Consider the following 12,851-nt stretch of genomic DNA (forward strand, 5'->3'; position numbering starts at 1 on the left):
GCTGGGGCAGGCGTTCGTGTTGATCCGCACGCGCGCTCTCGCCTGGAGGCCTGGCCTGGCCTGGCCTGGCCTGCGCTTGCCTCGCCTGCTGGCTGCTGGGGCCTCGTTCCAAGCGAGCGGGGCGTGCCGCTCTCCACGCTGCGATCTCTGTCTGGGGCCTGCCACCGTACTCGGCTCCGAGGTCGGGAGACGGACCCTGGTACCACCACCACCACCGCCGCCGCCGCCGCCTCTTCCTCCGCCGCCAGCCGGAGGTACTTTGGACGCATCGAGGCTCCGCTGCCCTACGACGTCGCCCCACCTCGCTCCGTCCGACGACGGAGGTGGGGCCCGCCCACGCGCCCGGCTCCGGCTTGCGACGGTCTGAGTGGGACGGAAGGGGGTACAGCGCCCAGGCTGGCATCCACACGGCCTGGCATGTCGTCGACCGCCGCCGTCTGGGCAACAGGGGGCTCTTCTCTAGCCGTTCTCGACCACCATTCGCAGCAGCAGGGTAAGAAGTGGCGGCGGCGATGACAATATGGCCGTTCGCTCCCAGCTGGCAGGCACCCGGCTCGGCTCGCTGCTGAGCCAGGTCCACCGCCTGTGCGCCTGTGGCTTTGGCTCTCGACGCGGTGCCTAGTCTCGAAGCGCTGGCTGGATGTCGGTCGTCAAGAGGCAAGGGTGTCCGACGGCGGCCTGCAGCGAGCCGCCGCAAGGTGGCCGTGGGTGCCGTATTGGGCTGCGTGCGTGCTCGCCATCCGTCGTGATGGCCCGTCCGCGGGAAGATGGGGCTTGGCTCGAGGCTGATGCTGGAATTGAACGTGTGTGGACACCACCACCACCCTTTCCTGCTTGGCCAGGCCTAGCCTGGCCCTGCCCTGGCACGCGGGCGGCCGAGGCCGTTCCGGCGGCGAGCAGGGCGACGACGATGGAAGGCCCACAGGCTAGGGCGACAGAACAAGCAAGGGCCGGCCGACCGGGGCGAGGCGGGCGGGCGGGCAGGCAAGGCGGGGGCGCCAAACTAGATCCGCGGGACAAGTGTGCAGCAGCCTCCGAAGGGCCCGCGCCGGCCACCGGCAGCTGAGCAGGGAGGCCAGCAAGCAGGCAACGGCGTGCTAAGAAGGCGTTTGGTACCGTATGTTGTACAGACGCAACCTAAGTCCAAGGGGATAGAGGCGAGGCGAGGCGAGGCGAGGCGAGGCGAGGCAAAAGCAAGCAGCACCGCAGGGAACAAGCTAAGAAAGGCAGGCAGGAAGGGTCGGAGCCAGGCCAGCAGGTAGGTAGGCCGGGGTTGCCGTTGGATGGGGGGGGGGCTTGCCAGGCCTGGCGGTGCGCGCGGTGGACGCACAGCCAGGCCCGATTGGCAGGGCGAGCAGGACAAGGCCAGGGGGCAGGCTGGGTGGCCGAGGCAGGGCGAGGTAGGCCGCCCGCTGAGGCGAGGGTGGGGTTTGCAGGCCAGGCCAGGCCAGGCCAGCCTCGCCGCCGCCGCCGCCGCCGGCACTAGAACCATGCCCGCAGCCAGGCAGCAGGTGAGAGGCAGCCAGAGAGCGAACCCAGTGTCGAGGCCTCGAACCCGCCCGGCCGCCCGCTCGCCCGCCCGGCCGCCCTCCCGCCGCAACCTCGGCCTGGCCTCGCCCTCCTGGCCTCAGACAGGCAGGGCCGTATCACGCAACGCCGGCGTGGCACCCCCTCGGTCCGGCATCGCCTCCGACCGCCACCACCATCATCACCGGTCGCTCATCACCTATCGCCCGTGACAGTCACCATCATCGCCACCACCACCATCACCATCATCGCCGCCGCCGCCACCACCGTCGTCGTCATCATTTCCTCTTGTCTCGACCCTCGGCCTTTGACATTGGCGCTTCTCTCTCGTTGCTACTGCTCCACCTCGTCTCGTCGCACCACCCGCGTGCACCCACTCCATATCTGAGGCGTCCAACTGCCTCTCGACTCGTCTCTGCCGACCTCTGCTCTGCACCATATATCTCTTCCGTCTCTTCGCACGCCTGCCCCGCGCTCCTCTATCCGCCCCTGGGTCGCACCTCATCGCACTGCACCCTGGCCGACCCGTTCCGACACGCCATTGACTCGCACATCGATTCCCCTCGCCACTTGCGGCAGCCTTGCCAGATCCGCATAGCCCGGATCCCGCTGTCCTCTTGTCCCTCGATCGCTCGCACCTCTGCCGGCTCGATCTCAGCGTTCGAACACGCCGCTACTCTAGATCGACCTTTCAGCCGCCCACAGCACAGATCGGCCCGCCAGCGCGCGTCCATCCTGCCTGAGCGTCAGCAGAACGCTGCACCTTCAGCGCAGCCTTGTCGCGTTCCTTACCTCTCCGGCGACATCGCGACGACGTGCTTCACCTCTCCCCGCCGCCCTCACCTCTCCCGCCGCCCCTCAGCTACATGCCCGCCTGTCCATCGTCATCGGCCTCGCTCGCACCGCTCTGATCCACCTAACGCACGCAGCGCCGTCGCGGCAGACTCCGCCATCCCTGCCAAACCATCGACGGGCGACTTGACGGTCTCAGTGCTGCCGATGGGCTCGCCAGGCCTTCCGGCACCTGCTGGCTCTGGCCGCTGGCCGAAACGGCGCCGCATCGACGAAGACACGACGGCCTCTCAGACGGCCGCATCATCTTCCCGTTCTCGCCAGGGAATTGCCCTGCCCGTCATCAGAACCACATGTCATCGTTGCCCCACATCCCCAGAGCTATCGATGGCGATCCAGCCACAACCATCCCGGCCAGCAAGTCCCGCTCTCGCAGCGCGATCACTCTCTGCCGGTGCGACACCGGCGGGACCGACGTCGACTCGCCGTTGCCGGCGACGGTCGAGGCGGGCCGCTGCACCCTCTCTCGCCTTTGGGGCCACCTCGATCCTCATCTCCTCGGTCCTGGTCACGTTCCCAGCCTTCATGTCCACCGCTTCGGCCGCCCCATCCAAGCCAGTCGTCCTCAACAACCGGGGCGCCGCCGCCTCTGTCGGTGGCAAGGGGAAACAGCGGGCGACAGACGACGCCGAGAGCAGCGCAACGTCCCTCTATGGCGTCCAACTTCGTCCATGCGCTTTCGAGGACGACGACGTCGCCTCCGCTACGGACACCATACCCTCGCCAGACCGTGCTTGCCAGGCAGCCTTGCGGCCCGAAACGCTCCAGCAACAGTCTTCTGCGCAAGGTCCTATAGCAGGCCCGTCCTTGATCGCCCGCACGCTGGGGCAATCTGGCCAAGACGACGGCAGACACAGGGTCGAAAGGTCGCCGGACGACATCGACGAAGATTTGCCTCAAGGTCTTTCAGCGTTCGACGACGCCCTGCCGATACATCCGGGCCAACCGATTGACGCAGCGACGCTACGGCCGCGCGCATCTTCTGGCGGCGCGCCACCGCACCCGATGCTTGTCGAGCGTGCCACCGTCAGCCAAGGCTACCAGCTGCCTTCGTCGTACCCGTCGTCGATTGCCTCGTCCTGGTCGCGGCCCGAGCGCAGCGTCTGGTTCCAGTCCAAGGCCATCATCATCACGTCGATCTTCCTCGCCATCTTCATTGTCCTCTTTATCGGCGCCGCCGTCTTCCTGCGCGACCGCAAGGACGACGAGTTCCTCGAAGAGTCGGACGAGGCGCAGTTCGAGTGGATGAAGAGCGAGCGGGTGCAGGCGGGCCTCGCCGTCGACGGCTCCAGCGGCGATCAGGAAAACGAAGGTGGACGAGCAGGTGGGCAAGGCAGAGGAGGCGAGCGTGAAAGCAAGACCAAGCGGCGGAAGGACAAGGTCAAGAAGGCCTTTGGGCTCGGCAGGTCGAAGGAAAAGGACGGCGCAGCGGAGGGCGGCGATCCTGCGTCCACCGTGGACCGCGAGCCGTCGAGCGGGTCGTCGACCGCTGTCCGTCGGGGCCGCTACCTCGCCGCACGCTGGGCTCGCGTCCCCACAAGGAAAAAGGCCGGCGACAGCAGGGAAACCTTTGTCGGCAGCAGCGACACGGCATCGATCCGTTCGAGTCGCAGCAATCGCAGGCCTGCGCTGGGCCCGCCTGCAACCTCGGACCGGGTCGAGATCACCTACGACGACCGCCACAGCGACGACCGCTCCGCCGGGACGCTGGCCGGGACGACCCAGTCCGATGTGCGAAGCCGCGCTGGCCGTTCGGCCTCGTCGGCCTCGTCTGCGGAACGGCGAGCCGACCCGGACGCGCACTCGTTGCGTCCGCCTCCGACGCCTCCGCCCCACAGCGACGCAGCGTTGGTGCAGCAGCCCGCCGGACCACGCCAGAGCCGAGACTCTGCCAGTGGCGTGGCACCGTCGCCCGGGCCAGCCAACCGGGTTCTGGACCAGGACGACTTTGCGGCCGTCGACGAGGCGGAGGCCGTCGCCGATGACGATCGTCGCGCGCAGCAGCTCCCACCGGCCTACATCTCCTCTGGGCCAGCCGCGAGCAGTCAGCCGCCGACGAGCGGTGCCATGGGCGTATCGCGGGCCAGTGGTGCCGAGGCCATGGAGGCGGCGCTCTCCCGCGGCGACCTCAAGCGCGGGCTGCCCCCTCCCGAGCACCGCGATCCGAACCTCCCTGCCGAGGTCCTCGGTATGGTCCTGCGAGACCTTGAAGAGGAACAGGCCGCGCTCGATCGATTGGCAGAGGCGCAAGGCCTGCCCGCCAGCGCCAACACGGCGCACATTGCCGTCGACGACAAGGAGACGCTAAGCGCGCTGTATGCCGCCGCCAGCCGGCCAGCAGCCATGCCCGGGCACACCTACAGCAGCGGTCTGGGGCAGGCACCGGCCGAAGAAGAGGGCGGCTCGGCACCTGCCTACGCATCCGGCGCCGTTGTGACGGCGGAGGCGGGATCGTCGGCGCCCCCAGCACTGGCGCCTTCAGCCCCGCAGGTTGACGTCGATCACGATGGTTTCGAGGTCGTTGATGAGGACGGAGCTGGGCAGATCCGTGAGCCGCTGGCGCCGCCGCCGCCGCTGCCGATGCCCTCTACGCCGATGGGCAAGGGCAAGGGCAAGCTCGACACCGGACTCGGCAGCGGCGCCACCGAGGCCGGGCTCGGACTGCTGCCGGCACCTCCGAAGCCGGTCGACACCGCCTTTTCGCCGTTCGACCAGCCGTACCGACCCTTGGGGCCTCCGAACCCGTCGGCGCCGCCTTCGCCGCTGCCCGGTACGCCCAGGACGTCGCAGTCGCGATCGCGCTCCCAGACGTCGCTCCCGATGTCATCGCCATCCTCACGGCCGCGCTCCTCGTCGGGACAGGAACCAAGCGGCGCGACGGCCGAGCTCGGTCCTCCAGGACCCGATGCCAAGGGCAAGCAGCCGGTGGAGGGTGCATCGTCGGCAGCAGCCCAGTCTGCCAAGCAGCAAGAGGCCGAGGCTGAGCTGGCGCAGTACATCGCATCGGCGCCCGCCGACTTGGTCGGACGCACGGCGCACGGCGAGGATCTCCCGGGCTCGGCATCGGCGCCCATGTTTGAGAGCCTGCCCGTCTACAACCGCACCGACTCGTCGCAGCCTTTGCTGATGCCGACGGCCCCTGCCATCTCGGATGACGACGACCAGGTCGCCAGCAGGCCGTCCCGGGACGCTGGTCGTGATCGCTTTCCGATGACGTCAAGCCCTCCAGCGACGTCGGCTCCGTCGGCTCCCTCTGCGCCCCCGCCAGGCATGGCTTCGACCCAGCCTTCGGCGTCGGCGCCACCGCCATCCGCGCCCGACCTGGACTGAGGCTTGCCGGGTCGCCTTGCTCGCCGTCTCTTGGCTTGGTCGTCTACCGTCACGCCACCTGTCCCTTGTAGCCCAGCCAAGCCTGGCCGAGATCAGGCCAAATCTATCGATTGTGCTCCACTGTCTGCCCACCCACGCATGCAGGTCTCTGCGGCGGTCCATCACAGATCCGCCTTGTCGCGTGCATGTCTCGAGCGTGCTCCTGTCTGTCACGGCGGTAGAACGTCGCAGTCGGCACACGGGGACAAGGTCTAGCATTGCCTTGAGCCGCCGGGAAGGGGAGGCTAGCTGAATCGTTTCAGCTCGTGTTGTTCGACGTCTGCGGCGGCCTCGTGGTCGTCGAGGTCTGGGTCAGACGGGTCAAAGAGGACCTGCCTCTCGTGGTCATCGACGAGGTTCGACCCGCGTCGTCGGTGGTGGTGGTGTTTTGAGTTGCTGGCGGATGCGGAACCGGTTCCGACGAGGGAGGAGCCGATGGAACGGTTCATTTCGCGGTTGATGGCGAGCTGTTCTGCCCATACGATGGTGATGCCGGCGTGGAGGGCCATCAAGGTCCACCAGAAGAGGGACGTGGGGAGCGACGACGAGTAGTAGGACGTGATGACGACGTGGAGCAGGTGCAGCGTCAGGGCGTGGTCGAGGATGTGCGTCGGTCGCCGTACCAGAAAGACGAGCGTGATCATACTGCGTTGCGACGGTGGTTCCCGGGGAGGAGAGGGAAGAGATTGGCGCAGTGTTAGCAGCCAGGCGAGGAGAAGAGAGAGGAGAGGAGAGGAGAGGAGGGGAGGGAGGAGTGCTCACTCGAAAAAGGCCGAGACGATCCAGGCGGCGACGATGCACCAGCTCCTGGCTGGATCGCGGGTATGCGTCCACTCCCACTTCCTGAGGCCCTCTCCGCCCTTTTCGACTTTGATCTCGTTGTCGCCGCCGCCGTCGCCGCCGCCGCCACCTGCCCCGACCTGTGTGTCGCTGGGAGAACCGGCGATGCTGAGTCTCTGCCCCGACTCTGTGAAGATGCCGCTCTTCCATTCGAGGTCGTCCGAGGCCGCCGATGCAGCAGGTGGGACACCGCCGATGCCGCCGCTGGTGCTGCCCCAGGAGGCGATCGAGTCTTGCCAGTCCCAGGTTGGTCTTGCAGCGAGTTCCCTCCAGTCGAGGACCATGCCCACCTGTGTTGGCCCTCCTTCGAATGTGAGTTGGGTTTGGGACGAGAAGAGGGCGAGCAGTGGCGGGATGAGCACCGAGAGGACGAGGTAGTGCAGCGCCTGTAGCGATATGATCTGTGTGCGGGGTGGGCAAGGCAGGTGGGGGCGAGGACGAAGAGCAAGGAGAGGGCGAGTGAGCGTGCGTGCGGGCCGGGACACGAGGGTAAGGAGCGGTTCGGGCCAAGGGCTCTCTCACCTGTGAGAGGATGCGTATGGCGTCGAAGCCCTGCAGCGGCATGGAGAATGCCTCCTTCATCTTGAGCGCGAGTCTGCAGAGGGTCGACGGGGAGGGGGTTGATGAGTGGTGGTCGTCGATGACGAGGGGAATGGCGAGGAGCGTCGAGGGGCAACAAAGGGTGTGCCGACTGCTCCACATGAAGCCTGTCGTCGGATCCGACGAACGAGGCCGAGCGGAGCCCCTCTGTGTGGGTCGCCCCCCCTTTGACGGCGACGGGCGCCACGCTTCGTCACTCTGCACCGCCGGTCATTGAGAAGGCCATTCCTCGTCCTCGACATCGACCTCGACCTCGTCCTCGACCTCGACCTCGACCTCGTCCTCGACCTCGACCTCGACCGCCACCACCTTCACTGCGTTCCATCGCGTCGACTGCATCGACCCTTCGCCCACAGGCCACCGCACGCCCATCGCACGGCCAACAACGGCGACCGCTGCCGTCGGCCACGCGAGCCTCGTCGACCCTCCTCGCGCCATGGCTTCTTCCCCGCCCGGCCAGGGCGCACACCCACCGCCATCCGATGACGCCACGGACACCATCCACTCTGGCGCTGCTGCCAAGCCTATTCAGACCTCCACCCCCAGCGCACGTGGCTCATCGCAGCGCCCCTCGGCCAAGCAAAAGAGGAGCAAGCAGCCCTTTGAGGTCGCAGAGGACCAGTACCAGGCTCCCTTCCAGCTGCCTTCCAGGGCCGCCCTGGACGATGATGGCGGCGAAGACGACGACGACGATGCCGAGCGCCAGCACGATCCACCCGTCGCCTCGTCGCCCTATTTCGACGAGCAGGAATCCAGGGAGGCCTTGGAGTGGGCCCGATCCCAGCAAGCCGCCGACATCGACGCCGACCACGATAACGGCGCCGGCCCCTCTGCCGACGGCGGCGTAGCCATCGGAAACCACTACAGCAGGCGCAGCAGGAGGGACAGCCAGGTGGGCAGCTACGACGACCTCGGCAGCATCTTTGATGGCCCCACGGCCGGCGCGGTGCCCAGCTCCATCAGCAGCATGCGCCACGAAATGGCCCGCCCCGAGCTCGGACGCCGCTCCTCTGGGCGGTCTCGCAGGCGCATCTCGATGGAGAGCCGATCGCCCCGCAGGACCAGGAAGCTCTCTTCCGCCTCGATCCAGAGCGCCGCCGTCACCGCCGCCAGCGAGCGCAGCGCCTCGCCCGAGTCGACCATCAGCCGCACTCGCCCAGAGAGCGTAAGGAGCAGCAGCGTTTTCCGTTTCGGACGCAGGAGAAGGGTCGGCGAGGATCACGACGCGGACGGTATCGCCGCCAGCCAGCCAAAGGGCATGCTCGGATCCATCCTGGCCTCGTTCCGCGGCGACCGGGACCAGGACGAGGATGCCCGCAGCCGCCGATCCGTCTCACGCCCGCTCCTCGGCGGACGTCGACGCTCGTCGAGCTCGGCCGTGTCTCGCGGCTCGTCTCGAGGACGGCGGCGGTCCGATGTCGGCACGGACGACGACGACGACGAAGACGACCGTCGGAGCGCCGGCGGCTGGAGCGACGAGGACTATGGCCTGGACGACTCGGACCTCGACGACTCGCCCTCGAGCCTCGCCAGCAACACCTCCGACGAGGACGGCGGCAGCAACCGACCCGGCCTCCTGCCCTCGGCGTTCGGCACCCTCAGCGGCGCCGTCGACCCCGTCTTTGGCGACACGCGCGTCACGACCGAGCACGAGCCCGAGGACGAGCTCGACGCCGAGCTGGGTGGCCGCGACCTCGACGAGGCTGGCGCTGCCTCTGGCTTCGGCCGCGGCCGGTCCGAGGCCAGCCGGTCCGGCATCGATCTCGAGGCCGGCCGTACCGACACCGGCCTCACAAAGAAGCAGAGCGAGGAGCTGAGCTACCTCGACAAGAGCTCAAAGAGCCGCCAGCAGGTCTACCTGCCCGAAGAGGACACGCTGATCCGCTTCACGGGCTACCGCACCATCTTTGTGCGGCGCGTCGTGTTCGCCATCGTCAGCTGCCTCACGCTGGGCATCGTCTACCTGGTCGGGCGCTGGCTGCCGCGCTGGAGGCTGCGGTGGGTGTGTCGCGAGGCCGCCTTCGAGGAGGCCGACTTTGTCATGGTCGAGAACCAGTGGGGCGACCTCAACCAGCAGCGCTTCACCTCGGTCCCCTTTGCCCGGCCGCTCGCCACCGTCTTCCCGCCGTCGTCGCGCGAGCCTGCGTCGACCCAGGCCGAGCACCAGGCGGCGCCCTCGGTCATCCTGCCGCCCGGCCTCTCGGCGACCGGCAGCAAGAGCAACGCGGCCTCGAAGAACGCTTCGGCCAGGAGCAGCATTGTCAACGGCCAGCCTGCCGCCGGCAACCGAAACTCGACGGCGACGACGGCCACTGCGACAACGACGACCAGCACCTCGACCACGGCCGTCGATGGCGGCGAGGGCGACAACGGCGGCGGCGAGGTGCCGCTGCTCTCGGGCGTCCAGACCGAGCAGCTCATGGACCTGTCCTACTTTGACTACCGCTACACCCGCTTCGCCCTCTATCCGCCCACGGGCCGGCTGCGCATGCTCAAGGACTGGCGCGACCCCTTTTGGACGTCGGCCGAGGCCATCGCGCAGGGCGTATCGTGGGACGCCGAAAAGGACCGCTCCACCATCTTCGGGCGCAACATGATCGACATCGAGGCGCGCTCGACGTGGACGCTGCTGATCGACGAGGTGCTTCACCCGTTCTACATGTTCCAGATTGTCTCGATCATCCTGTGGTCGTTTGACAACTACTACTACTACGCCTTCTGCATCGCCGTCATCTCGCTCGCCTCGATCGTCACGACGCTCGTCGAGACGCGCCAGACGGTCAACCGGATGCGCGAGATGAGCCGGTTCACGTGCGAGGTACGCGTGCTGCGCGAGGGCGCGTGGCGCACCATGGACTCGAGCGCGCTCGTGCCCGGCGACGTCTACGACGTGGCCGAGCCCGGGCTGCTCCTCTTCCCCGCCGACAGCGTGCTGCTGAGCGGCGACGCCATCGTCAACGAGAGCATGCTCACCGGAGAGAGCGTGCCCGTCAGCAAGGTGCCCATCGTCAATGCGAGCATCGCCGGCCTGCACGCGACGGGCTCCGACGTCAGCGCTGATCTGGCCAAGCACTTCCTCTTTGCCGGCACCCGCATCATCCGGATCCGGGGCACCGTCGGGCCGTTCAGCCACGGCCACCACGGCGGCAACGACGGTGGTCCGATGGAGGCCACGGCGCGCGCCATGGTGGTGCGCACGGGCTTCAACACGACCAAGGGCGCGCTGGTGCGCAGCATGCTCTTCCCCAAGCCGATGGGCTTCAAGTTCTACCGCGACTCGTTCCGCTTCATTGGCTTCCTTGCGGGCATCGCCGGCATCGGCTTCCTCGGCAGCGCCGTCAACTTTGTCAAGATTGGCATCGCGTGGCACACGATTGTCATCCGCGCGCTCGACCTGGTGACGGTGGTGGTGCCGCCGGCGCTGCCGGCCACCATGTCGATCGGCACGTCGTTTGCCATCAACCGGCTGCGCAAGCTCGGCATCTTCTGCATCTCGCCCAACCGTGTCATCATCGGCGGCAAGGTCAACGTGTTTTGCTTTGACAAGACGGGCACGCTGACCGCCGACGGGCTCGACGTGCTGGGCACGCGCACCATCGACCTCAAGGCGCACCGGTTCAGCGAGCTGCACGAGACGGTCGACGAGATGCCCGTCGGCCAGGGCCCCAAGAACGACTCGGACGCGCGCAAGATGCCGCTGCTGTACGCGCTCGCCACGTGCCACAGCCTCAAGGTGGTCGATGGCGAGGTGATTGGCGACCCGCTCGACGTCAAGATGTTTGAGTACACCGGCTGGACGCTCGACGAGGGCAAGGAGCGCTCGGCCAAGGCGACGACCAAGTCCGGCACCGCAAAGGACGGCAAGAGCAAGCTGACCGAGCGGCCGCCGGCGCTGGTCCAGACCGTCGTGCGCCCGCCCGGCGGGCAGTCGTTTGAGGTTGAGGACGCCATCAAGTCCGGGCGGCACGCCCACTTCCTCGAGCTGGGCGTGCTGCGGACCTTTGAGTTTGTCTCGTCGTTGCGCCGGATGAGCGTCATTGTCAAGCGCCTCAAGTCGCAGTCGATGGAGGTGTTTGTCAAGGGGGCGCCCGAGGTCATGTCGGACATCTGCGACCCAGACTCGTTCCCGGCCGACTACAACGACCTGCTGTCGTACTACACCAAGCACGGCTACCGCGTCATTGCGTGCGCCGGCAAGACGATGGCGGGCATGAGCTGGATCAAGGCGCAGCGGATGCGGCGCGAGCAGGCCGAGAGCGGGCTGCGCTTCCTCGGCCTCATCATCTTTGAGAACAAGCTCAAGGAGGGCTCGGCGCCCGCCATCGAGACGCTGCGCCTCGCCAACATCACGACCAAGATGGTGACGGGCGACAACCCGCGCACCGCCATCAGCGTGGCGCGCGAGTGCGGCATGGTAGGGCAGTCGGCGCACGTCTTTATGCCGACGTTTGTCAAGGGCTCGCAGCGCAGCCCGCAGGCCGTCATTGACTGGTCGAGCGTCGACGACGACCGCATCAAGCTCAATCCCTACAGCCTCAAGGTGAGCGCGCCGCGGTCGCCGTGCCGTGATGATCGCCTGTCGGGGCAGCGGCGCTGACTGTCACTCTCCATCTGCCTTCCCCGACTCTGGCCTGCCCTTCCCTCCTCCTCTCCGCAGCCGCTCGAGGTGGATCCGCACGTGCTGGATCTCGAGGAGTTTGACTTCCAAGACTACCAGCTTGCGCTGACGGGCGACGTGTTCCGGTGGATGATTGACTTTGCCCCCGTCGAGACGCTCCGGCGCATGCTCATCAAGGGCACGATTTTCGCGCGCATGTCGCCCGACGAGAAGCACGAGCTCATTGAGCGCTTGCAGGCGCTCGGATACAGTGAGTCGGGGCCCCCTCCCCCCTTCTACGCAGGCCCGCGCGCCCGACGTCCCCTCCTGGCGTCGAGCTCTTTGACTGACACCGGCGACCGACATCTGCAACCCGGCCCGCCTTGCTCGGCCCCCGCACCGAACAGCGGTGGGCATGTGCGGCGACGGCGCCAACGACTGCGGCGCGCTCAAGGCGGCCGATATCGGCATCTCGCTCTCCGAGGCCGAGGCGTCGGTCGCGGCGCCTTTCACCTCGAACCAGCCCGACATTGGCTGCGTCATCGACACGATCAAGGAGGGGCGCGCCGCGCTCGTGACGTCTTTCGGCTGCTTTTCCTACATCTGCCTCACGAGCCTGCTCCAGTTCACCTCGGTCCTCGCCCTCTACAGCTTCGGATCCAGCCTCGGCGACGCCCAGTTCATGTTTGCCGACTTTTCCGCTCTCGCCCTCAGCGTCTTTAGCGCTCGCACTGGCCCGCCCTAGTCCCCGCTCCCCGCCCTTCCCTCGCCCCCCTCATCCCGCCTTCCTCTGCTTGCTTGCTTGGTCGTCGTCTGTCGTTTCGTTGCAGTGTGTCGGCATGGACCTGGAATGGCATAAAGAGAGAGAGCCTTTCCCTCGGAAGTCCAGATTGTCGGTGTGTGGGGCGCGGGATGGCTGGCGGAATGGCTGGCTGGCTGGATGGGGTTTCGGTAGGAAGGGCGAGGGCTATGTTTTACAGGGCGTCGAGGCGGTAACGAGGAGCGAGCTGGGGACGGATCGAGGGAGGGCGAGGGACCTCTGGAGAGAGAAGATGGGGTGGGAGTG

General features: G+C 67.4%; 3 protein-coding genes across 3 annotated transcripts; 2 read left to right on the forward strand and 1 right to left on the reverse strand.

The window, feature by feature from the left end:
* Positions 1–3,384: 3,384 nt before the first annotated feature.
* On the forward strand, positions 3,385–5,709 carry PFL1_05391 (uncharacterized protein; the record flags this gene model as incomplete). Its single annotated transcript, XM_007882923.1, has 2 exons — positions 3,385–5,575; positions 5,648–5,709. 2 exons carry the CDS (start codon positions 3,385–3,387, stop codon positions 5,707–5,709), a joined length of 2,253 nt encoding a protein of 750 aa, XP_007881114.1.
* Positions 5,710–5,993: 284 nt separating this feature from the next.
* On the reverse strand, positions 5,994–7,170 carry PFL1_05392 (uncharacterized protein; the record flags this gene model as incomplete). Its single annotated transcript, XM_007882924.1, has 3 exons — positions 5,994–6,393; positions 6,511–6,989; positions 7,111–7,170. 3 exons carry the CDS (start codon positions 7,168–7,170, stop codon positions 5,994–5,996), a joined length of 939 nt encoding a protein of 312 aa, XP_007881115.1.
* Positions 7,171–7,624: 454 nt separating this feature from the next.
* On the forward strand, positions 7,625–12,530 carry PFL1_05393 (uncharacterized protein; the record flags this gene model as incomplete). Its single annotated transcript, XM_007882925.1, has 3 exons — positions 7,625–11,728; positions 11,846–12,056; positions 12,193–12,530. 3 exons carry the CDS (start codon positions 7,625–7,627, stop codon positions 12,528–12,530), a joined length of 4,653 nt encoding a protein of 1,550 aa, XP_007881116.1.
* Between the last annotated feature and the right edge of the window lie 321 nt (positions 12,531–12,851).

This window comes from Pseudozyma flocculosa, assembly GCF_000417875.1.
Source record: "Pseudozyma flocculosa PF-1 unplaced genomic scaffold scaffold00019, whole genome shotgun sequence".
Taxonomy (NCBI): domain Eukaryota; kingdom Fungi; phylum Basidiomycota; class Ustilaginomycetes; order Ustilaginales; family Ustilaginaceae; genus Pseudozyma; species Pseudozyma flocculosa.